The sequence below is a fragment of the Martes martes genome (genome assembly GCF_963455335.1).
Source record: "Martes martes genome assembly, chromosome: 16".
Lineage (NCBI taxonomy): Eukaryota > Metazoa > Chordata > Mammalia > Carnivora > Mustelidae > Martes > Martes martes.
Window position 1 is genome coordinate 54,210,451 of NC_137904.1, and position 23,219 is coordinate 54,233,669.

General features: G+C 38.1%; 1 protein-coding gene across 1 annotated transcript in view; it reads right to left on the reverse strand.

Moving 5' to 3' along the window:
* The window catches only part of ABCA9 (ATP binding cassette subfamily A member 9), a 57,995-nt gene that overhangs the window by 12,939 nt on the left and 21,837 nt on the right, over positions 1-23,219 (reverse strand). The window contains exons 16-26 of the mRNA XM_080825950.1: positions 21,102-21,241; positions 18,040-18,159; positions 16,424-16,622; positions 14,214-14,380; positions 13,426-13,559; positions 10,763-10,900; positions 8,418-8,525; positions 6,083-6,256; positions 5,781-5,894; positions 2,583-2,702; positions 100-168 (exon numbers count right to left, since the gene is read on the reverse strand). Of these exons, the coding sequence (XP_080682076.1) occupies positions 100-168; positions 2,583-2,702; positions 5,781-5,894; positions 6,083-6,256; positions 8,418-8,525; positions 10,763-10,900; positions 13,426-13,559; positions 14,214-14,380; positions 16,424-16,622; positions 18,040-18,159; positions 21,102-21,241 (1,483 nt within the window). The remainder of the gene's footprint in view (positions 1-99; positions 169-2,582; positions 2,703-5,780; positions 5,895-6,082; positions 6,257-8,417; positions 8,526-10,762; positions 10,901-13,425; positions 13,560-14,213; positions 14,381-16,423; positions 16,623-18,039; positions 18,160-21,101; positions 21,242-23,219) is intronic.

Below are 23,219 nucleotides of genomic sequence, written 5' to 3' on the forward strand. Positions count from 1 at the left end.
TGCATTTTCAAGTGCCAAAGTTAAACTTTTTAACTTAAGGCTAAACAAACAAATGTGTCCCCCTCATGCAAGAACATCTAAATGGAAATGTATTCTTACTATTAGCAGTGCCAGGAACACGATTTGATGTTCCGAAGCCCCTAAGTAATCCACAGAGTCAGGAGAAATCTGTAAAATGAGGAAAGGTAGGTTTAGATGAACCTTTATCTGTTCTCGAATCTCATCTCACATAAGACGCACTAATGTCCTTTAAATGACCTTGCCAGTGTTCTCTCTCGTGCGTCAGGTAAAAGTCTACTTCTAACCTCACTATGTGTGCTGGCAGGATCCATTGAAGCCATAGGCAAGATTTATCTTAAGACAAACTCTTTCCTCTAACTTTTACCTGCCTTTCTCCCTAAATCTGTGCTCCTTCCCTAAGAACCATTACATAGCTCATCCAGTGCTCCACCCACTCTTAATAACCATGACAATCACTCATGCTACAGACAAAGCTCTTCACCTACAGTTCTGCACAGTTTTCATTAGATTTACAACACATGCGTAATACACATAATATCCATGCACAACATGTAAATGCATGCTTTTCATCAGATTCGCAATACGTTTTGAAACATCCCCCCATTCCTTAGTAAATAAAGACAAGAGCCAATTTTGCTTCTTGAACTTCATTTCCCAGGACTTTTTTCTGAGCAATGGTGAGCTGACTTAGTAAATCTCTATCATAGCTGTCCATCTCTATCATAGCCATCTAGAAAAGATGATTGTGTTCCTCTCCTAGAATGGTTTGCCAGGACCCTGACATTATCAAATGATCTTATTCTCCTACGTGACTTGGTCACCTGCTTCCAAACACCGTACTACACCCAATATCAACTTTAAGCCCCCTGATCTTTGCCCTATCTACCATGTTTTATTTTTTCAGCTTTGTCGCTCTACTCTCTTTACTCCATAAGTTGGAGTTGGTGACCCTCCAACCCACCAACCCCACTGTATTGCTGTCCATAAACCCCCTCATTTCCTTAACTTCATCATTCCGCTTAGAATCCATGGTCTGTTGCTACAATCCCTCCTTATAAGGAACCACCGCTCTGTTATCCTTTTCTCTGTCAGATAGACTCCCTTGGCAAAACACTAACCCTGATTGAATGTAACTCCACCTGCCCTGAATAGTATCTGGGAAGGAGACTATGATAAGAAAAACTATCAGCTTTGCTGACTGCACTTGGAAAGTAGGGCAAGGGATCTTTTAGCACTGCCTGTCAATTCTTCTGACCTACTTTCTGAAATAATTGTTCACATCCTTTCCTCTATCCTCAACATCCCAACACCCCTGTTCACCTCACTCTAAGTTAAAAACGTCATCTCTTTCCATAAGAAAGTAGGATCACTCAGAAGAGAATCATGCATCTTATTATCATCCAAGCCACTAAACTATTTGCCTCTGGCTATGGTCTTGATAAAGAGATAGAATGTTCCTGCTATGATGGAAAGCAACCTCTCTGCTTGGGCACTGTGCCATAAATTTTTTCCCCCTCAGCTATTCAAGGAGTCAGACTTCTTAGGTAGTTCATGTCTCTCTTTTCATCAGAAATTTCTCTCTTCTAAGCATGTTATCTCCCTTCTTAAACAGAAATGTATTCTCCTCATTCATCTACTTTTCCATCTCTGTTACTCTTTTCAGCAAAACTAGAAATAGGTGTCTCTACCGCTGCATTACCTTCTCATCTCACAGTATCTACTAAGCTCACTCTAGTTAGGTTGGGTGCTCACCCTTCCCTTGAATCCTATCTGGTTAATATCACCAACGACTTCCATGGGGTCTCCATCCAATGGTCTCTTCTCAGTCATCAACTTTCTAAACCTCTTGTTTGATGGTTGAATCACTCTCTCCTGCCTAAAATAGTCTTTATTGCCACCTAGAACATATCTGCCCATACAGATACTTTAAGTGTTTAAGGAGAGTTTCTGAGAAGACATTCTGGCGCTGGTGCACACCATCCCCCACTTTTTCTCCTACCTCAGGGTCTCCTCCTCAACCTGACTTGCTGACTCTTTTTACCAATCGTTAAAGTTTGGAGTCAAGGCCAAATCTTTGGCCCACTTTTTATTCTAACTATATTTGTTCTGTAGGTTATATTATCTAGTGCCATGGCTTTAGATATCGTTTATACACTGATGCGTGTCAAGCAGCCACAAGCAGGATTTCAGATTCATACATCCTGCTGGTTACTTGGCATTTCCCATTGCATGCCCATTAGGAAACTTAAAACCAGTGTGTCCAAAATTAACAGAAAAAGCACATCTCATTAGCCTCCCAGTAGGGTCATTTGTTCCCAGGAGAGAGGGTTATCATGAGAACTATAAAATTCCACCACTGCATAGATGCCCTTGACCTTCATGAACCAAGGCAGAGCTTCTTATTAAATAACGTGACTCTTGTCTTTGGTAAAAGAACGATCTTTCCAAAGACAGACTTCAAATTTTGTAGATAAGGACTCCACCAGCATTTTTACAGTATTCTAGGCTATCTCCAGTGGCTGCACACTTCATGACCTAAGGACAGGCATAAAATTACTTACCTCAGAGAAAATGAACAGAGAGCCAATCAGTGAGAAAGGTGGTATTAATATAGTGCAGAGAAATAACCCTAGAAATCCATATTCATTTATATCTGTAGCAACTATTGAGAAGATGGTGATCTAAAAGAAAAAAAAAGTGCAGCTTAATTTCACTAATGTGTAAAAAATCTGAATTTTAGGATGTTTTCCAAGAGGGTGGGAATTCGTCTTGTAAATGTTCTTATTTTCAGCTTCCCCTCACAAGACAGTATTACCACCATTTTTTTTTTCTTTGCAGCACAAGATTGTGTCAGAATTCTGTATTTGACTGACTGTGATATTTTTAAGACACAACAGGGCTCTCAAATTCAATGTGCTTGCAAATCACTTGGAGTTCTTGCTGAAATTCAGATTCCGACAAGAGGGATCTTTATCACACATTGCTCAGTCTTTTCTTTTGTTTCATTTCACAGGAGAGCACAGACATCTGTTTGGATTTAAACATACCAGTATTCATTTTCACAGCTGCATAGTATTTCTTTGAATGGATGTGCAAGAATTCAACAAATTTGCCTTCAGAAAACGTGTTGTTCCAATTCCTCTGCTCCTATAAATAATGGTCTACCTAAATCCTTATCTATTGGCACTCTTTATCTTTATTTTTTAAAGATTTATTTATTTTGTTTTAGAGAGAAAGACGGAGTGTGAGCACAAGTGGGTGGGGCAGAGGGAGAGGGAGAGAGAATCCTCAAGCAGACTCCACGCTGAGCATAGAGCAGGACACGGGGCTCGATCTCATAACCCTGAGGTCATGACCTGAGCTGAAACCGAGAGTCTGGTGCCTCACTGACTGTGCCCACCCAGTTGCTCCAACGCTCTTAGTCTTTTAGAAAAGATTCTGAGAAGGGGCGCCTGGGTGGCTCAGTGGGTTAAGCCTCTGCCTTCAGCTCAGGTCATGATCTCAGGGTCCTGGGATCGAGCCCTGCATCGGGCTCTCTGCTCGTCGGAGCGCCTGCTTCCTCCTCTCTCTCTCTCTGCCTGCTTGTGATCTCTCTCTCTGTCAAATAAGTAAATGAAATCTTAAAAAAAAAAAAAAAAGAAAGAAAGAAAAGATTCTGAGAAGTGTAAATGTGGGTTAAAATGTATGTGGATTCACATTTTCAAGAGTTACTAACAGATTATTTTTCAAAAAGATGGTGATAGTCTATGCTCTTATAAACAGGGATGGGTGTGTATATTAGATCTCCTCACGCACACTGGGTGCTTTAATTAATTACTGTAGGTTTCCTTGTTTTATTGCTGCATAAGTTTACTGTGTCCTATAATATTTGTCATTGGTTTTTAGTAATTTGTCCTTTCTGTGCTTATACTTTTACTGGACATTTTTAAAGGAATAGTATGGTGTTTTCTTAACTGATACAGTTTTCCTCTGTTAGTTTGATAGCTCCTAATAGTGGATCATCATCGTAATCTGAAATAAATCATACTGGACTAGTCATCTTCTTCTTTTAATTTACTTCTGCTTTGTCATCTTTTTATTTAGAGAACTGTCTTTGATTTTCCAAATTAATTTATCAATAATTTTCTTTTTTAGTCAGTTTTTCTTAGGATTTGTACTAAAGTTATGCTCCCTTTATTAAAGGAAATATTAGACTTTGTGAATTATATATATATCTTAAATATATATAAATATTTATATATTATATGTAAATATATATTTTATATATATTTATGATTCCCAAAGTTATTCAACTTTATGCATGTTTAACAGAATTCAGTGTTCCCTACCAGTGGTTTTGTAGCATTTTTAAGTTTTCTTAAATTATTTTTATTTATTAATTTAATTTAATTTTTTTTTCAGTGATCCATAACTCATTGTTTATGCACCACACTCAGTGCTCCATGCAATACATGCCCTCCTTAAAACCCACCACCAGGCTCACCCAAACCCCCACCCCTCTCCCCTCCAAAACCTTCAGTTTGTTGCTCAGAATCCACAGTCTCTCATGGTTTGTCTCCCCCTCCAATTAATTTAATCCTTAAATGGTTCTCCTCCCCCCCCACCCTGCTTTATTGAGATATAATTGACATATTCCACTGTGTAAGTTTAAGATGTACAATGTGATCATTTGATACACATATACACTGTGAAATGATTACCAAAATAAGGTTAGTTAACACACCCCTAACCTTACATAGTTACCTTTTTTGTTGTTGTTACAATGAGAACATTTAAGATCTACTCTCTTAGCAACTTGCAAGTGTATAATATAGTATCGTTAACTATCACCATCCTGCTGTACATTAGATCCCAGCAACTTATTCATCTAATAACCAAAAGTTTATACCCTTTGACCAACATCTCCCCATTTCCCTCATCCACAGCCCCTGGTAATCAGCATTCTTTTCTGTTTCTGTGAGGATGGTGTTTTAGATTCCACACATACATGAGATCACACAGTATTTGTCTTTTTCTCTCTGATTTATTTCACTTAGCCTAATCTCCTCAAGGTTAATCCTACAAGGGGCAGCAGTTCCTTCTTTGTATGGCTGAATAATACTCCATTGTATGTATATACTACATTTTATCTATTCATCTGTCAGTGGACAATTAGGTTGTTTCCAATAAGCATGGGATGCACACACCTCTAAGAGATAATGATTTCATTTCCTTCAGAGAGATACCCAGAGGTACATATCTGGATCATACAGTAATTCTATCTTTTTAATTTTTGAGGAAACTCCATACTGTTTTGCATAGTCGCTGCACCACTTTACAATCCCAGTAACGGTATAAAGTATTCCCTCTTTTCCACATCCTTGCGAGCATGTCTTATCTTTTGTGTTTTTCTTGATAGCCTAACAGGTGTGAGGTGATATCTCATTGGGGTTTTGATCTGCATTTCCCTGATGATGAGTCATACTGAGCTTGTTTTCACATACCTGTTACTATTATTATTATTATTACTATTTTGCTATTGAGTTATATAAGTTCCTTACATATTTTGGATATTAACGCCTTACCAGATACATGGTTTATAAATATTTTCCTCATTCCATAGGCTTCCCTGTCATTGTATTGATTGCTTTTTTTTGCTCTGCAGAAGCTTTTTAGTTTGACACTGTCCCTCTGGTGGATTGTGCCTTTAAAATACATATTCTTAAAATTATTTAAAAATGATTTAAAAATCAAATAATATGTACTGTGTACATACTTACAATTAAGAAGAAAAATGACCAAATACCACTATTTTTTCTCCTATTGCGAAAAATGAATGAAATCACGTATGTCAAGAAAACCAGAGAGGAGACATATCCAATACTACACAAGATCTGAAAATAGAAATATTAAGGTTGGATAAGGTAAATCCAAACCTAGGAAAGCATTCATACCAAAACCTCAACTTTCCAAACTATGCTATAGCAAAGGTAATTTGAAATTGTTTAGTTTAAGATTAATAATGTCATTGCATTCATGAAATATAGTCTAATAAAACTATCTCATAATTTTTGCCACTTACCTGAACTAACAGGTTTTGAATTATATATATAATCTCATCTGGGCTAAAAACGTAATCCATTATTTGCATCAGAAGGAGGATCAAGAAGTAGAGTGGAATATCCACCAGTGCCTGGCCAAACCAGTAAGCAGAAGGATAGAGGCCTGAAATCCGTAGCTGGGAGTGAGCTTTTCTCTGGGAAAGAAAAGGAAGAATCATCAAAAGTGCTGAGTAGTTGAGGCTTGAGAAACTGCAAATATGTGGTCACATAATCATTCATTTGTGTGTGTGTGTCCCTTTCATATATTATGTTGATCCAGTAAATGACACTGTTATCAGCCACACTCCTCCTTTCGGGAGGATCAATGGTGCTCCAAATTGCATGGTGACCTCATTGTCCAAAGGAGAAATGCACCAACAAAACCAGCCCACATTCTGTCACGGAATGACTGGACATTGCCTCATTAAGATGCCTGTTCTTTTCTTTGCAAAGCTACTCTTCCTTTTGACACTAATGGAGACTTATAAATTGTACAAAGATTCCAGAGGTGTAGGTCTACAAATTTCCTGTAAGATTCTTCAAATTTATGCTGGGTATAAACAGTCCTTTTATAATTGGCATTTTATTTTAGGTCTAAGAAATGATCTTCTAAGAAGTCAATTTTATTACTATCTTTTTAGGTTGGCATAAGAAGATGTCTGTTAAAACTAATAAGATAAAAATAAGACACTTATTGTCTTGAAGTAAAGCACATTTTTCATTATTACGTATGAAAACTAGTAAGTAGATTTTGATATTGTGACCTGCTCTAAGTTATATTGTTGCGGTGATTGTCTTAACACAAGGCTTAAAATATTACTTGAACTTTAACAGAAACACAAAAGCAATGAAAATTTTAAATCTTAAACTGAGTCTATATAAAGACATTCTTTAGGAAAAATGTTAGAATGGAGATAAATATTCTGGAAAGGGAAGTGTACCTAAAAAAATCAGGAAAGAGAATGATAGCTAGGATGCGTTAGAGAGCTGGACTTTTCCTATACATTAGTATGTTCAATATATGTTTACCGAGCGCACCATATGCTTTGTGTTGGTCATGGGGCTCTGGTGGAGGTCAAGTTGCAGGGGCCAAGAGAGATAAAGGTGACATGCAAATAAGTGTAGTGGTAGCTACATAATTAAAATTGTAAAAACTAAAATTTAAGAAGTAAAAGTAAAAGTGTTAGATAAAGGTCATAGGAGAGGTGAATTGTAATTAGGGGTTCTGTCAGAGAAGGTTCCCTTGTGAAGGGCCTGAGTGGGGGTCTAAGTGGTGAGTAGGAGTTGCACAGGTGACAGGTAGGGAGCACAGCAGGCAGAGAGCACAGGAGAGAAGACCCGTAATGGGTACAGCTGGCCCTCTCAAGAAACTGGAAAGAATCCAGTTGGCTGGACATAGTTATCGAGGTAATAGTGGCATCATATTAAATTGGAGAGAGACATCTGGGCCCAGTTCATGCACTGATTTTCAGGCTACAGCAAGGATTTTATTCTTGTTGCTTGGTTTGCCAAGAAACCAATGGAGGGACTTAGGTGAGTCATCAACGTGGTCAGATGTGTGCGTTTAAATACTTGTTCTGTCCCACTGTGTGGAGAACGGGTAAGGAGAACACTAGTGAGGAGTCATAGTAAGCATGTAGGGAGGCTGATGTGCTCGTCCAGGAGACAGATGATAGTGGCTCTGACCAGGGTGTTGTAGGAGAGACGGAGGAACGTGGGAAGATTTTAGGTAGATTTCAGAAGTAAATTCCATGACTTCACCATTAGCGGGCCATGGAGGCTAAGGAGAAAGAAGTATTAATATCATGGAGTTTCCAATTACATGTGGATTTTAGATAAATATCTTTAAAAAAAATTTAGTACAAATATTTTCCAACTGAATGAAGCTAAAATGCATCTTGAAAGTGTCAGTCGTTTTCAACAATAAGCCAAAATTCTGTGATGAATTGGTTAGGACTGTTTCACTGAGTAACTTCACCACCACCTTGAAGCAAAAACCATCACCGAGAGAGGCATTGTGATAATGTCAGAGGGTCGTGGGTACCAATCAAAATCTCAGTGATAAGCCAGATGAAATCTGCCATTCCCTGTTAGCTGATGATACCTCCTCCACTGTCCTTCCCGAGGTCTCACCGCTGTTTGAGAAGAATAGCATTTTCTTCATATTTGCCAACCTTTTATTAAAATGTGGGATGATGCATTGTATCAAGTATGTAAATTTGGAGTGTCCCCCCTCCATGTAAATGTACAGTCATAGAGTGGAGAAGGGGTTTCTGAGTAATAAGAACATGCAAGGACTTTGTTAAATCTCCTTACTTTATAGTCGCCGACGCTGCTCATCGCAATGTACGGAGTGAAACAGGCTGCCACCGGGATCCAGAAGAAGAAGTTACTCAGGTACCCATGCTCATAAGACAGGTGCTCCTGAAATCATGCAGAACACGTGAGTTGCTGGCAATTGCACATACGGTTCATTTGTGCTTAATCTTTACTAAGTCATTCAAATAGGTGAATTGGTGCTATGAAGAACGTGGGACAGCCCCCATCTCAGTCCAAATCTCTGTAGCTTCCCAACAGCATGCAAGGGGCAATCAACAGTTCTCACAGTTCTTTCTGAAAAGGCATGGAGGTTAAGGCAGGGGTGGAAGTTGTTAACTGCCTGCGTGATGGCCACATCAAGCAATGCACAAGGGAAAGGGGAGAGCTTGACAGTGAGGACTTCTCCACAGCAATCAAAGGGAAATTCTGCTCAGCATCATCAAGTTCATCTTCATCTACACAAGGGACTGAGGTCAAAGCTAAACACTACCCAAGACAATCACACAGGTCACCTAGGCTGTGGTGGCCACATGCACAGCAGCTACAGGGAGCAGATACAACTAGAGAAAGCAGGATGTCTCCAGAGCACCATTTCTTCCCATCTTAATCTCTCCATCTTTCCTCTCTGCTTCCAGCCCCAACAGTGGAGAAAAAAAAGGGTGGGGAGTCCAGAGCAAGGTCACTCTCTCCTTTTCACTCCAAGATGTTAGACTAGAAAAGAGGGAAAAGGGCAAAGCCCACCACTGCCCACCCACCCAGTCCACCCCCACCATTAGGCCACAAATCGACCCTGCAGTGTTTGAATTGGATAGGAAATTGAAGTTTGAACAGCACTGGAATAATTCTTAATAACAAAGAGCGACCAGGGAGCTGTAGAGGACGCCTACGGTGTCATTTCAAGAAGACGAAGGGAGATTCAAGATGGCGCCATGATGGAGATGCACGCCCTCCCCTCACTGAGGAGATTCTGACTCCAATCTGAGCAGGCCTGGCAAACTACATTTTAAATAAGAACTGCTTCTAGTTCAAATTCAGCCCGTCTGCTGATCTCATCAAAGCTGAACCTTCTTTAATGGAAACTCAAGGCACTCCCAAGAAAAAGAACAAACAGCAATAGTGATGAGAGCAATTTATCGAGTGCCTGTGGTTTCCTACGCTTATGTGCCTTCCTGCTCATCTTTAACTCGGTCAACTGCACCTTGTGCTCACATTGCCTTATTTACGTCTTAAGAAAACTTTGTGATGACGTTTTTATCTGTATTTTTTTTTCCTGTGGATTGCTGAACCAAGGGCTATAGAAGGTCAAGTTGTTAAGACAGCCACTTGTCTGGCCTTTAAGACTCTGACTGTTTCAGTGAGGTCCCACTACCTACTGCCACCGGTGGTGACAGATCTAAGAAGCTGTTGTTAGGGCCAATTTCATGTCAAAACCTGTTTAACTATTAGGGCCTGCTTAGCCAGAGCAACTCCATATTGCCGAGGTAGCCATATTGTTGTTTACATCCACGGACTTCATTCCGGGAATAAACGCCCCCATAGTTCCTGGTATGGTTCCGGGTATTGATTCCGGGAGTAAACTTAACAATAGAAGCCACGTACCTTGGGTCTGTGGTTATGCCCTATAAAACCAGCCTGTGAGATTGGGAGGGGGTCGCTCTCTTCGGAGGCGGCCCTGGCCGGTCAGTCTGACTTCTAATGCTTGGCATAGAATAAGGCTTTGCATAACTTTCACTTTGTCTCAGTCTCGTTCCCCTGGTCGGTCAATCTAACTTCTAATGCTTGGCATAGAATAAGGCTTTGCATAACTTTCACTTTCTCTCAGTCTCGTTCCTTTGATAATGGACCCCAACATTCTACCACATTCTACCACCACAGGTGGTGACAGATCTAAGAAGCCGTCAGTTCTTTTTCCCCAGTTATTTGTCTTTTCTACTCTTCCACTGACCCCAAGTCATCCAATTCAGGTTATAATGTTACATAATCATCTCTAGATAATGTGTCTATGTATATATGTGTGTGTGTGTGACTGTATAAACCCGCAAATATAAACAACATGTGTGTAAAACATACACTTATTCAAGAACAAGTTCACAAGTTATTTCTGCATTTCAACTGTCTTCTTGAAAACTTAAAGTTCAGGATAAGTGAGATAATATTATATTGACTTCAGGTGCACCTGGGTGGTGCAGTTAGTTAAGCATCTGACTCTTGATTTTGGCTCAGGTCATGATCTCAGTGTTGTGGGATCGAACCCTGCATCGGGCCCAACCTGGGTGTGGAACCTCCTTAAGATTTTCTAAAACTCTCCCTTTGCCCCTCCCCCTCTGAAAAATTATACTTACTTCGAAATATGTGCTTCTATCAGTCTGAATGCGTTCTGAAGAATTAAAAATTCCAAGTAGCCCATTGCTGATGATATCCATGAGGACAGGAAAGCAATTCAGCCTTTTGGTATTACATGCTATTGAGAATCTGTGATACTAAAATATAATAAATGTGCATTCTAAGCCCTCAGGAAGCAAACACAAAATTTAATGAAAGAATATGGTAGAAAATAGTTCGAATTTTTGACAAAACAGCAAGGCTAAAGCATTGAATGTGATTAATATCACCATCATTCATATTATTTGATTAATTCCCGATACACAGCAAGGAATTCAGTATTTTGCTCTTTACTGACCATAGCAGCGGACAGGTGACTCTTTATGCCTAAATGCTCACAAAACAAAATGCCTCAGATGACTTTTAGCAGCAATACCATAAAACTCCACAAAGCAATGTCTTTGTAACATGCCTGTAGGCTTCCTTTCAAAATGCGATACATGCATTGTATATATTAAGAACGTGTGGATACTTAGAAGCAGATGGCAGGCAGCTACTGTAATAAAAGCATAGGTTTTCACAAACACTGAGCTTGCAGTAGCAATGCTGCATGTAAAAATCTCCTTTAAGGGATGCCTGGGTGGCTCAGTGGGTGAAGCCTCTGCCTTAGGCTCAGGTCATGATCTCAGGGTCCTGGAATCAAGCCCCGCATCGGGCTCTCTGCTGAGCAGGGAGCCTGCTTCCCCCTCTCTCTCTGACTGCCCCTCTGCCTACTTGTGATCTCTCTCTCTATCAAATAAATAAATAAAAATCTTTTAAAAAAACTCCTTTAAAACGGCATTTTAAAATCATTTCACAGGATATGTAAGTCAAGTCATGATGCTGTACATCTTAAACTTGTACAGTGCTGTATATCAATTGTATCTTAATAAAGCTGGGGGAAAACATATGGTAAAAAAGTTACCTCTCTCTCCATATACATATACATACACACATATGTATAATAAATGATATATAGATACATATATACAACATGATTACTTCTTGCCCAAGTAAAAAGAATATAAGTAAGTTATTATTTTTGCAATCACAAATAAATCACATGGATTATAGCTAATCTAATTACTTAAAGCAATATTTATTGATCTTAAGAATGCCATTTTTTAAAAACGATTTTTCTGAGCACACCAGAAACTAACCTGCTTAAAACATACCAAGGACGAATTTGATCAAAAGTAAGTTTTAGTTTTATTGTGGGCACAGAAATGATTTCTGAAAATTAACTCTGACAAGTTGCAAATGGTCAAGCTTTGCAACACTTACCTGCTGTGGTTTACACATATAACACTGTCTTCTTTTTTTTTTTTTAAGATTTTATTTATTTATTTGACAGAGATCACAAGTAGGCAGAGAGGCAGGGAGAGAGAGAGAGGGGATAGCAGGCTTCCTGCCGAGCAGAGAGCCCGATGCAGGGCTCAATCCCAGGACCCTGGGATCATGACCTGAGCCAAAGGCAGAGGCTTTAACCCACTGAGCCACCCAGGCGCCCCACATATAACACTGTCTTGCCATCTTTTTTCATTTGTCTACCACAGGAATCGCTCCCCATACTCCCATGGGACCCAGGTAGATCATATACATGGGTGAAGCAGCGTGGGGTTAGAGAAAGTTGGCAAGTCTAGGTCTAAAGCAATCTTTAGTCCAGGTCTAAACTGGGCAACTGTTTCTTGATTCCAGCCGGAGACTGCCAGAATTAGCATATGGAAGGATTTTTTAAGAGAGGCAGAAAGTAAATTTTCATTAGAAATACACCAATCTTAAATACTGCCAAATAAGGCATTCCTTCTCAAACTTTAGTGAGCATAGGAATCTCCTGCAGATTTTATTAAAGTGCAGTTACTCAGTAGGTCTGGAGTGGGAGTGGAAAGTCTGCATTTCTTTTCTTTCTTTCTTTTTCTTTTTTCAACATCTGGCATGTAATTTTAATTAACCGATTAATTAATTATTATTATTATGTTTAATATAATAATATATATTATATATATTATATACTAATTGTATAGCACATCATTAGTTTTTGATGTAGTGTTCAACGATTCACTAGTTGAGAATCTGCATTTCTAATGAGGTCTTAGGGGATCCACTGTTGTTGATTCATGAACTGCAAGTTGTAGGAAACAAAGTTTTAAATATCATATAAATATTTATCTGCAGATTTGACCCATTTGTGTAGAGTTTAACAGTCAAGACATGAACTTTTTCCCCATAAGAAATATACAAAAATCTACTGTAAAAAAATTAAGAACTTTTTTTTTTGGTAATGGAGCTGAAGTTCATAATAGATATCAATCAGACTTATTCTTAGAGGATTCATCAAAGAGTCATTTGAGTTGAAATCCAATCGAGAATAAGATTTAAATTCATTATTAGAATGGAATAGAATTGATAATAAGGTTTAACTTCATTGTTAATAATAGTGCAAACAATTTAATAAGGAATAAAATCAAATGACCTTTCATTCTATCTTGTTATAATGGAGGCTATGGGCAAATATTTACACTCACAAATGAGAGATATCCCATCTGTTTGTGTTAAACTGGCCTTTTATGTCTGTTGTTAGGTATTACTCAAATGGCCCTCGTACCCCATCTTTGGTAAGAGGCAAAATCAGAGTCCAATATACCTTGTCATCACCTGACACCGTGATAGCACCATTGTACAATGGCTCGTTTGGGCCACTTCTCGTTCCAAAGGCATCCACTTCCAAAGCTATGTTCTGTTGCCTCAGTGAATGTATAAAGTTATCAATACTTGACCCTACCATGAAAGTAAAAATCAAAAGAAGCAAGGGAAGTAAAACAACAGATAAGTAATATGAAAAAAACAAAACAACTAAACTAAACTAAGTGATATCACCCAAAGCATACCATAATAAAGATTGTCTAAGGATTTCCTTAGAAAGGCAGAATTGATACTGCGATACCAAAATCCTGATACCAAAATTCTGATATCAAAGATAGGACAAGATGACTTGCCCTAGAGTCAAGCCACTTGCATATAATTTCTGTTAGTGTAAAAATACTATTTTAAAATTAACATTATAATCCTTAAAGATATTAATCTTCTATTTTCTTAGAAATTAGGAACAGATTTTTTTTTCCAGCCCTCAAGAATGCATAGAACTTAAAAAATGTTGTGGAAAGACCTCAATGATCAGTCAATGATTTATCTTACTAAATCCCCTTTTGTTGCTCCGTACAATCAACTTCAGGATTTAAGTGACCTTGCAGGATGTGTTTCTAAAATAAACTCCCCAACCTTGAATTTTTCATTTTTTATATTAATTTCCTATTTGGCCTCAAAGGTGATCTAAAACATGCAGAATTTTTTCTACCTCCTCATGGTTTATGTTGTCTGGGGAGTCTCTCAAGAAGAACAAAGCTGGAAAATCACATTTTGCTCCATGTTTACCTGTTTTATTGATGACCAGTAAGTGGGTCAGAGGAGCTTGAGGCGGTTGTCCCGGCGAGAGGAAGTACATATCAGGAGCCAGTCCCCAAGAATAACTTTTTTGATATAATTCATAGAGTAGATGCTCTAAAAGCTGAGGGCAAAAGTTGATACCAAGGAGCAATAATCTACATGGAGGAAAATGTAAAAGAAAAGAAAATCATCTATAGCAACATTTATAGATTTTTAAGTTTGAGTAGATAATGGATATTAAAATAGAAATAAATTCTTAACACTAAGCAAATAAAGGAATCATGCTTCCCCCACCCCTTGTTTCTTTTTTCCGAAATGAAATGGTTCCTCTGTATCTATGCTTGGTCTTTCTATCTCTCTAATGCCTCTCCCCCACTCCCCCACCTTGCCCATTGTGGACATGTCACTCAAGCTCATGAGGTTGGCTGGGTAGGACTCAAATCTCTCTCCAATTCCCACTTCTTTCCTCTGTTTCCATCTTGCATTTCTTCCTTTTTCTAGACCACTGCACACTGGCATGCCACCAACACCCAGACTTACTACACTCAAGCATTTTCCCCTCCTGTTTCCAATTTGTATAAATTACAACATTTTCTCATTTATTCAAGTTCCAAGGGCCATTTTCCACTAATCTGTCTCCTTTAAGTCCCTTTCCCGAATAGCTGAAAATTTACATCATATCATCATTATTAGGTATCTAAAAACCTTTTCTCTTCTACTTTCTAAGTTTGGACCTTAATTATCTCTCTCCTGACCTCTTTCAGTATTGTCCTCAATGACTGTTTTCCCCGTCTCTAGAGTCTATTTCCAAGCCGTTTTTACACTGGTGCCCAGCTAAGTGCAATTTGGCAATATGTTTATTTTTTTGTTTTAGAGAGAGAGTGAGAGTGAGCAAAAGTGAGGGGAGGGACAGAGGAAGAGAGAGAGAAATCCCCAAGCAGACTACCTTCTGAAGGCAGTGTCTAACACAGGGCTGAATCTCATGACGTTGCGATCATGACCTGAGCTGAAATCTGGAGTCAGATGCCCAGCTGGCTGAGCCACTCAGGGCCCCCACCCCTAGAAATCTGTGCTAATTATGTCAATCATCTTTTGAAATAAAAAATAAATTTTCAATACTTCCTTTCTAGTCACAAAGCCCAAACTCTTCAGCTGTATGTAATACATTATCAAAATTATTTTTTAGGGGTGCCTGGGTGCCTCAGTGGGTTAAGCCTCTGCCTTTGGCTCAGGTCATGATCTCAGGGTCCTGGGATCGAGCCCCACGTCGTGCTCCCTGCTTAGCGGGGAGCCTGCTTCCCCACCCCATCGCCCGCCTCTCTGCCTACTTGTGATCTCTGTCAAATAAATAAATAAATAAAATCTAAACAAACCTATTTTTTACTTTTCTGTATACTTTATGTTGTTATCAACTCAAGTTGGTAATAGCGATTCTGACTTTTCACCTACCTCCAAACTCAGTGTTGCCCCCTTTGCCTGAATTTCCATCCTCCTTTCTTTCCTTGGTTAACTGTTACATTTTCCTACACCAGACTCCATTCCTCACAAAAAAAATCATAAGATGATTTTTCTGATGCCCATATCGGAACCTAATTTTTCGCATACTGAATGTTCTGGTCGACAGTATTGTCTAATTGTATGCTATGGTTTTTAGTATACTTCTAATCACCTTCATGAGCCAGATTTCATGTCTGATTTATATTGGTAAATGTTACAGATATTTAACATAGAGTGTTAGGCAGAAATGCTAGCAAGTATTTTTTAATGAATGAGTCCTGGCTGGAGATCACGGTTTTTGCAAGGAGGTATTGCTTCATGAAGAACCCGAAGCTATAGGGAAATGCGTGAACCATGAAGCAGGTTCCCAAGGATGGATGGCTCAGATACAGCCTGGCACAGAGCCTTTTGGGCAAAGACAAAGTTCTGGGGATGGGACCCGAGTGCTAACTTCCATGCTTCAGAAAAACGATTTCAACCCTTGGATAAGAGCAGATTCTGTGTGGAATTAAAAGAAAAAGCCCAAACTTTACCAGGTTTAGTTATATACCCACCCAAGCAATTAGAAATTATTTTCTGTGTTAAAAAAAAAAATGACCACATGCATTGCTGTACTTTATCTCAGAGGTGTGTTTGTTTTTTCCCCTTGAATTTATTTCGAGAGCACTGACCCAACATATTTGAAACACCTGGGTACTCACATGGTCAACAGGGTTTTTTTTTCATTCTTTAACTTGAGGAAGCGAACTTTTGCTACTGCACAGAGCTGTTGTCTCCAGAGCGCCACGCCACGGATGGATTTCTTTGTTTCCTTAAAGGAAGACAAAACTTGTTCCTGCTCAACAAGGCTTCCTGTGTCTTTTGTCCTATTGCTTTGTAACTCTCCCCAAATTCCAGCATCTATAAAACATTAAATCGATAATTTATAAGGTGTCATTTTAGATGCGTATTACTTAGATTTCTCGATGACCGCTTTTCCACCAAGTGGTTTTGGAGAAGAGAATCTTGGCCAAGGAGATGAATTCATGGCCTTACGAGAGTAGCTACTAAAGTAAAGGAAACAAAGCCAAAAAAAAAAAAAAAAAGCGTAATACAAGAAGAAAAACTAATGACATAATAAAAGAAATCTTGTTTTTTCTTTTTAAAAAGGTTTGGGTCTATAGCCTTAAGGACTTAATTCATTCTAGGGAAATCAATGAAAAGAAACCCATATTTAGCTTAGAAAAATATACTCATTGCAAAAGATAAACTATCAGTATTTCTGACTAAGGTAGAAAAGTCAGTATATATAGAACCCTCCCTACCCCTTAAAACTGGTATATTTTAAGGACATTAAATTGGTAGAGACAGTGTTTTTTTCATGTAGCCATTTCTTGAAGACAAGAAAAAGGTTACTTCTTTTGGAAGACAAGCCTAGAGAAACTGATCAGCTCTGGACTTTTAGAAACCTCTAATACATGTATATTAAAAGTTAAGCATAACCACAAGTATGTAACTTCAAAAGTGGGTAAAAGAGAGAAAGAGGTATTTTTAAAAACCCACTCAACCAATAAAAAAATAGAAAATGGAAAAAAAAAAAAAAGAACATAGTGAAGAGGAAACCAAGTAGGATGATAGTAAACCAAAAACAAGGAATTCTCTTAGAACAGGTAGAGAGGACTTTCCAAGGAATGGCAGTTATGCTGAAAGTAAATCTTCTCATGACTAAAATGGAATCCTGAAGACATTGGGACAATATCCTCAAAATGTTACAAGAAAAGTTAACTGTCAATACGCGATTCTAATTTCCTTCTCTCTATAGCACTTACATATTTATCGTCTACTCCATGAGGACCTAATCTTGTGCACTGCTATATCCCACACCCTTAGTAAAATGCATACTACAAAATAAGGAAGTTAAGAGGGGGGACCAGTGCTCGGAGAAAAGGGAAGAAAGAGACAGAAATACATCTCTTCTCTGCTCTAAGAATTCCCAAGACCAGGGGTGCCTGGGTGGCTCAGTGGGTTAAAGCCTCTGCCTTCAGCTCAGGTCATGATCCCAGAGTCCTGGGATCGAGCCCCGCAACCTGGGATCGAGCCCTGCAACCGGCTCTCTGCTCAGCAGGGAGCCTGCTTCCTCCTATCTCTCTGCCTACTGTGATCTCTGTCTGTCAAATAAATAAATAAAATCTTAAAAAAAAAAAAAGAATTCCCAAGACCAGACTGAATCAGAGCACCTCCAAAAACATACAACCTCATCATTCAAAGTATATTTTCAAGATAGAATATTCTACAGAAAGGCAAAATCGAAGTTTCTTCTTCTTCTTCTTCTTTTTACCTGATTCATCAATAGCTGATTTTCCTTCTAATTTCAAGAACACTTCATTCAAAGTTGTCATGGAAACGCCATAATTCTCAATGCCTTGGTTAGAGCATCTATCAAGGTCCCTGTAAAGATCTAAAAGTAGTCACAAAAATGCATTAGAAGAATATAATTTGTAACGATATCAAGTAACTATATTTTTCAACAATAGATAACATGTGTGATAGCCCAAAAGCATTCATAAGAAACAAAGCTACGATATAGACATTCCCTTATTTCTAAAATAACCTATACAGTGTGTTTCCAGGTCTTGAGTATAAAATTGTCATCTATGTTTCATTCTTGGAAAGCTACATATGCTGAGTTCTTTAAGAAATATTATGTTTTATTCGTTCTGTTTAAAAAAATAATCTGTTTGATAATGGGGACTGTAATAATTGAACTGAATGCTTGTGGTCTCCCACAAATCCCCATAAATCTCTATGTTGAAACCCTACCCTCTGGTGTGATGGTATTAGGAGGTGGGGGCTTTGGGAGATGATTAGGGTTAGATGAGGTCCTGAGGGTGGAGTTTTGATTAATGGGATTAATACCTTTGAAAGAGTCACAAGAAATCTGGCTTCCTCTCTCTGCTCCCTGCCATATGGGAAGACTGGGAGAAGTCTGCACTCTGCAACCCCAAATGGGTATCTCATGAGAACCCAAAGGTGCTTGAACCCAGATCTTGGACTTTCCAGCATACAGAACCATCAGAAAAGCAATGTCTACTGTTTGTAAGACCCCCACTCTACAGTATGTGCTATAGCACCCTTGAATGACTAAGGTAGGAAATATTAAATTCTAAAACCCCATTAATTCAGGAATATAAGAATGTAAGAATGCTCTTAGGAATAACTAGTAGGCAATAGAATACAAATGCAAGGGGCGCCTGGGTGGCTCAGTGGGTTAAAGCCTCTGCCTTCAGCTCAGGTCATGATCCCAGGGTCCTGGGATAGAGCCCCACATCGGGCTCCCTGCTCAGCATGGATCCTGCTTCCCTACTTGTGATCTCTGTCTGTCAAATAAGTAGGTAAAATCTAAAAAAAAAAAAAAGAATACAAATGCAAAAGAACTAATGTTTATAGAAATAATTAGGTGCTTCACAATCTTCCCTATTTTAGAGAAATATATAAGTTAAAGGAAAAAACAAAGTATGTATGTAACTTTGCATTTACTCTCTCTTTTCCAGCTTCTGACCATGGTATGAAGATTACACAAGAGCCTTCAAAGAAGTTAGGTCTTGAGAGACAAAACATAAGAGACTCTTAACTATAGGAAACACACTGAGGATTCCTGGCGGGGGGTGGGGAGGTAACTGGGTGATAGGCATTAAGGAGGACAAGTGATGTAATGAACACTGGGTGTTATATAAGAATGATGAATCACTGAACTCTACTTCTGAAACTAATAATACACTATATGTTAATTAGTTGAATTTAAATAAAAAATAAAAGGGACATCATGCTGCAAAAAAATTTTTAAAAAGAAGGTATGTCTTAATAGGGATTAGTAGGCCATTTTGAGGGTTGTTTTTGTTTTTTGTTTTCTTAAAGATACTGGGCATGATTTGGGGCCAGTTCAGGAAAATTTGAAGTAGAATAAAGGATGAACTAATTCAAATATTGGGAGAAATTAAAGGTATCTATCTTAAAGGTGTGTTAGGTAAATAAAAATACAGAAATAGTCATGATTTCTAATGAGTTCTAAGTGTTGGTTCTTTTTCAGTCTTTTTTTAAATCGTGCATTCCCCTCTGAAATGCATTCAGCAAATAATCATTTAACACTTTGCTTTGTGGGTTTCATAAAGATTTCTGTTTCCATACGTATATGTATATCAAAGACATGGTGTACACATCTCGGACTACAGTTACTTCACTGATTCTAAGATAAATACATTTCGTCATCTTTTGTCATGTTTGAAATGAGCATGTATCCCAAATGTTCGTATGTCATTGTAAATGGTGGCACCATTTCTTTCTATTTCACATATTACAGCTGAGACTTACTTCTTAGACTTGAAGAAATACTATAACTTCTATGTCATCTATGATTCTAGGTGCTGTGCTTATTTTTAATATTTTAATAATATATTTAAATATATTAAATCATTTAATCCTCATGAAAATCCTATAAAGTTAGTACTATCATTATCCCTTTGTTACAAATAGGGAAACTAAAGTACAGAAAAGTATTATAATTTGTCCAGGATAATGGAGCTCATAACCGCCTTGCTTGGATTTGAACCTACCCAATCTGGCTGTATTATCCCAACTTTCAATGACCACATGCTACTGTCTAGTGCTATATTTCCTTATGAACCATGATTCTGGCAGGCTTATTCATTCAGGAGGACAGTCACGGAGCCATCAGCATCCATTAAAAGCTGGCAAATTCCTTGAACTCAAAGTAAACACATTTTATGGTCATACTTTTTTTTTTTTTTTAATGCCATCTACCTCAAAACTCTTGGCAAATGAAAGCATATTGAGAGACCAGCTAGAAAAGTGGGAATGGCTCTGAGCCTCCAGGCTTCTATATTTGCAGCAAAATTGTGAGTTTAGAATGTTTGGCAACATATGGTTTGATTGTAATTACTATTCGGTTACTTGGATTATAATATTATGTCATGGTGTTTATAATAAAACCATCTACATGTGGTGGTGTACCATTCCCTTAGCTCCCATTTAGTACTCCATGCTGTTTTCACAGACCCCCTCTTTGCTCAGACCAGGCTCTCTCATTCATTCCTGAAACAAATGTCTCAAATATTCCTAATTTTAGCTTGATGTGGTCCTGTACCTCTTAACTGTCTAGATTGCCACTTGAAGCATATTTGGCCTCTTTTGTCTCACTTTACTCATAAGTGATTTGGGGATAATATCAGGGGCTAATACTAGCAGTAACTCTGGGGAACATCAAAGGATTACGCACACTGCCATGCACTTAGCAAGCATAAAGATGTCAGCCATCATTCTTAAGGCAACTGTTATTGTTAGTAACATTGTTATAAATCATTCTGTGGTCTCTATGACTGTTACCTGGAAATTTGTTTGTCCTCTCCAAAGGCAAAATATATACAAGCTTTTCTTCACTCTGTGCCCTTAATTTGGCATCAGGGATGTGTTGTTTAACAAGTGATGTTATACTGTCTGGATCACACATTTCATTCAGATGCAAACTGACATTTAAAAAGAGCATGTTAAAGCTATTTTTTATCCAACACCATCTCTATAAACAATTGTAGTAGGTTTGTCACTTCATTAATATTTATGAGATTATATATATATATATATACACACATACATACATACACACACACATATATAGTATAGTATAGTAATGGTAATATATATATAATATATATAGTAATATAGTATATTATATATATATGTATATAGTAATGGGAGAAGCAAGACATAGTAAATAGTCCAAATATAGTCCAAACTATATAATCTAGAGGAACTAATGTAAGGGGTAATAACTCAAGTGTTATTATTTGGAGGGAAGAGATATTCAGCTAGATGTTGGCTGGAGTGAGGTGGAGGACATGCCTGATTTTCTCTCCATCTATCCAAAAGCTCAGCTTCAATTTCCCTTTTGCAATAAAGTATGGGTTTTACAAAAACTTAAGACTTGAACATGGTGAACACAGACCCAGGGGTAACTCGATAGAGTCATTAAGATCATGGTCCTAATGTCCCACTGATCCATGTTCCTGAACTTAGGTTTAGTTAGTCTTCCAGCATCAATTTTCCATCAAAATTCCAATCAATGTTCTAATACTCAGCTCTCAAAGAATTTCAAAAGATAGAATAAAATAAAGTATGCATGTGATCACGCAGAGCCTTGCACCAAGTAAACCCTCCATATACATTAGCTAATTTTATCTTTTTTTTTTTTAGATTTTTTTTATTTATTTATTTGACAGACAGAGATCACAAGTAGGCAGAGAGACAGGCAGAGAGAGAGAGGGGGAAGCAGGCTCCCGGCCGAGCAGAGAGCCCAATGTGGGGCTCGATCCCAGGACTCTGGGATCATGACCCGAGCTGAAGGCAGAGGCTCAACCCACTGAGCCACCCAAGTGCCCCAATTTTATCATTTTTTGATCCAAAATTTATTCAGCTCAAAGATGATCTGTCTTCTTAGTGAAAACATGTAAAGTTCTTCATGAAATCATTGGATTTTAGAAGCACCATTATTAGTCACATCCATCGAAATTCACTGAGGCTATCAAATGATGAAGATATCTCTTTGATCACACAACTTAAAAAAATCAATTTTAGATAAAACTATTCTGTGTTTACAAGGCCCCATGTAATACATGATCCTGGATCCCAAACAGAAAGAATACAGAACCTTCCGTAGAGGAGCTACGGAACATGGCAGTAATATAAAGCAGCATATTATGGAAAAAGTGAGAGAGAGGGAAGTTTAAGTCAGTTAAGCACTTGGCACCTTGTCAAATATTCATTCATTCAATATTTTTAGCCTTAACTGCAATGTGGATATCTTTACCACTATTATATAAATAAAATTACTGAGGATCAAAGACAGGTTAATTAATTTGCCTGAGGTAACAATTCAAAATAGTGCTTCCCAGGTTCCCAAAAAGAGGATGCTTATTAAGGAGAAAATATTCAGAAAAGACCTTTAAGAATGGACAAGATTTGAACTTGGTTAAAATGGGTTGGAGGAGGACATGTCAAACAGATGTCCTACCTTGAGCAGAGAGAAGACAACTAAATCATGGAACATACTTAGAAAACAGTGGGTGGTTCATTTTAGTTGGAAGGTATTGATTGATTAGATTGTACCAAGCAATCATGATAGAGTGATAGATTTGATCAGATAAAACCCTCAGTAAATAACGTGGGGTATACCTTTAACTTCTGAGGATAAAGTGACTTAAATTATTTTTAAAGAAACACTTTTATTTTAGCAGGAAATATGGGGAGAGATTCATATCACACCTGTAATATTGGCCCAAAGATTCTACCACTTTAAATAATATGAGATTGGGTCTATTACTAAAACTCCCTGACATGTCAGAGGCCAACAGTACCATCTTCTTATGGTTATTTGAAGGATTAAATAAATTATATGAGTATTCCACATGTAAATATCCTAGCAAGAACCTAGAGCATACCCAACATGGG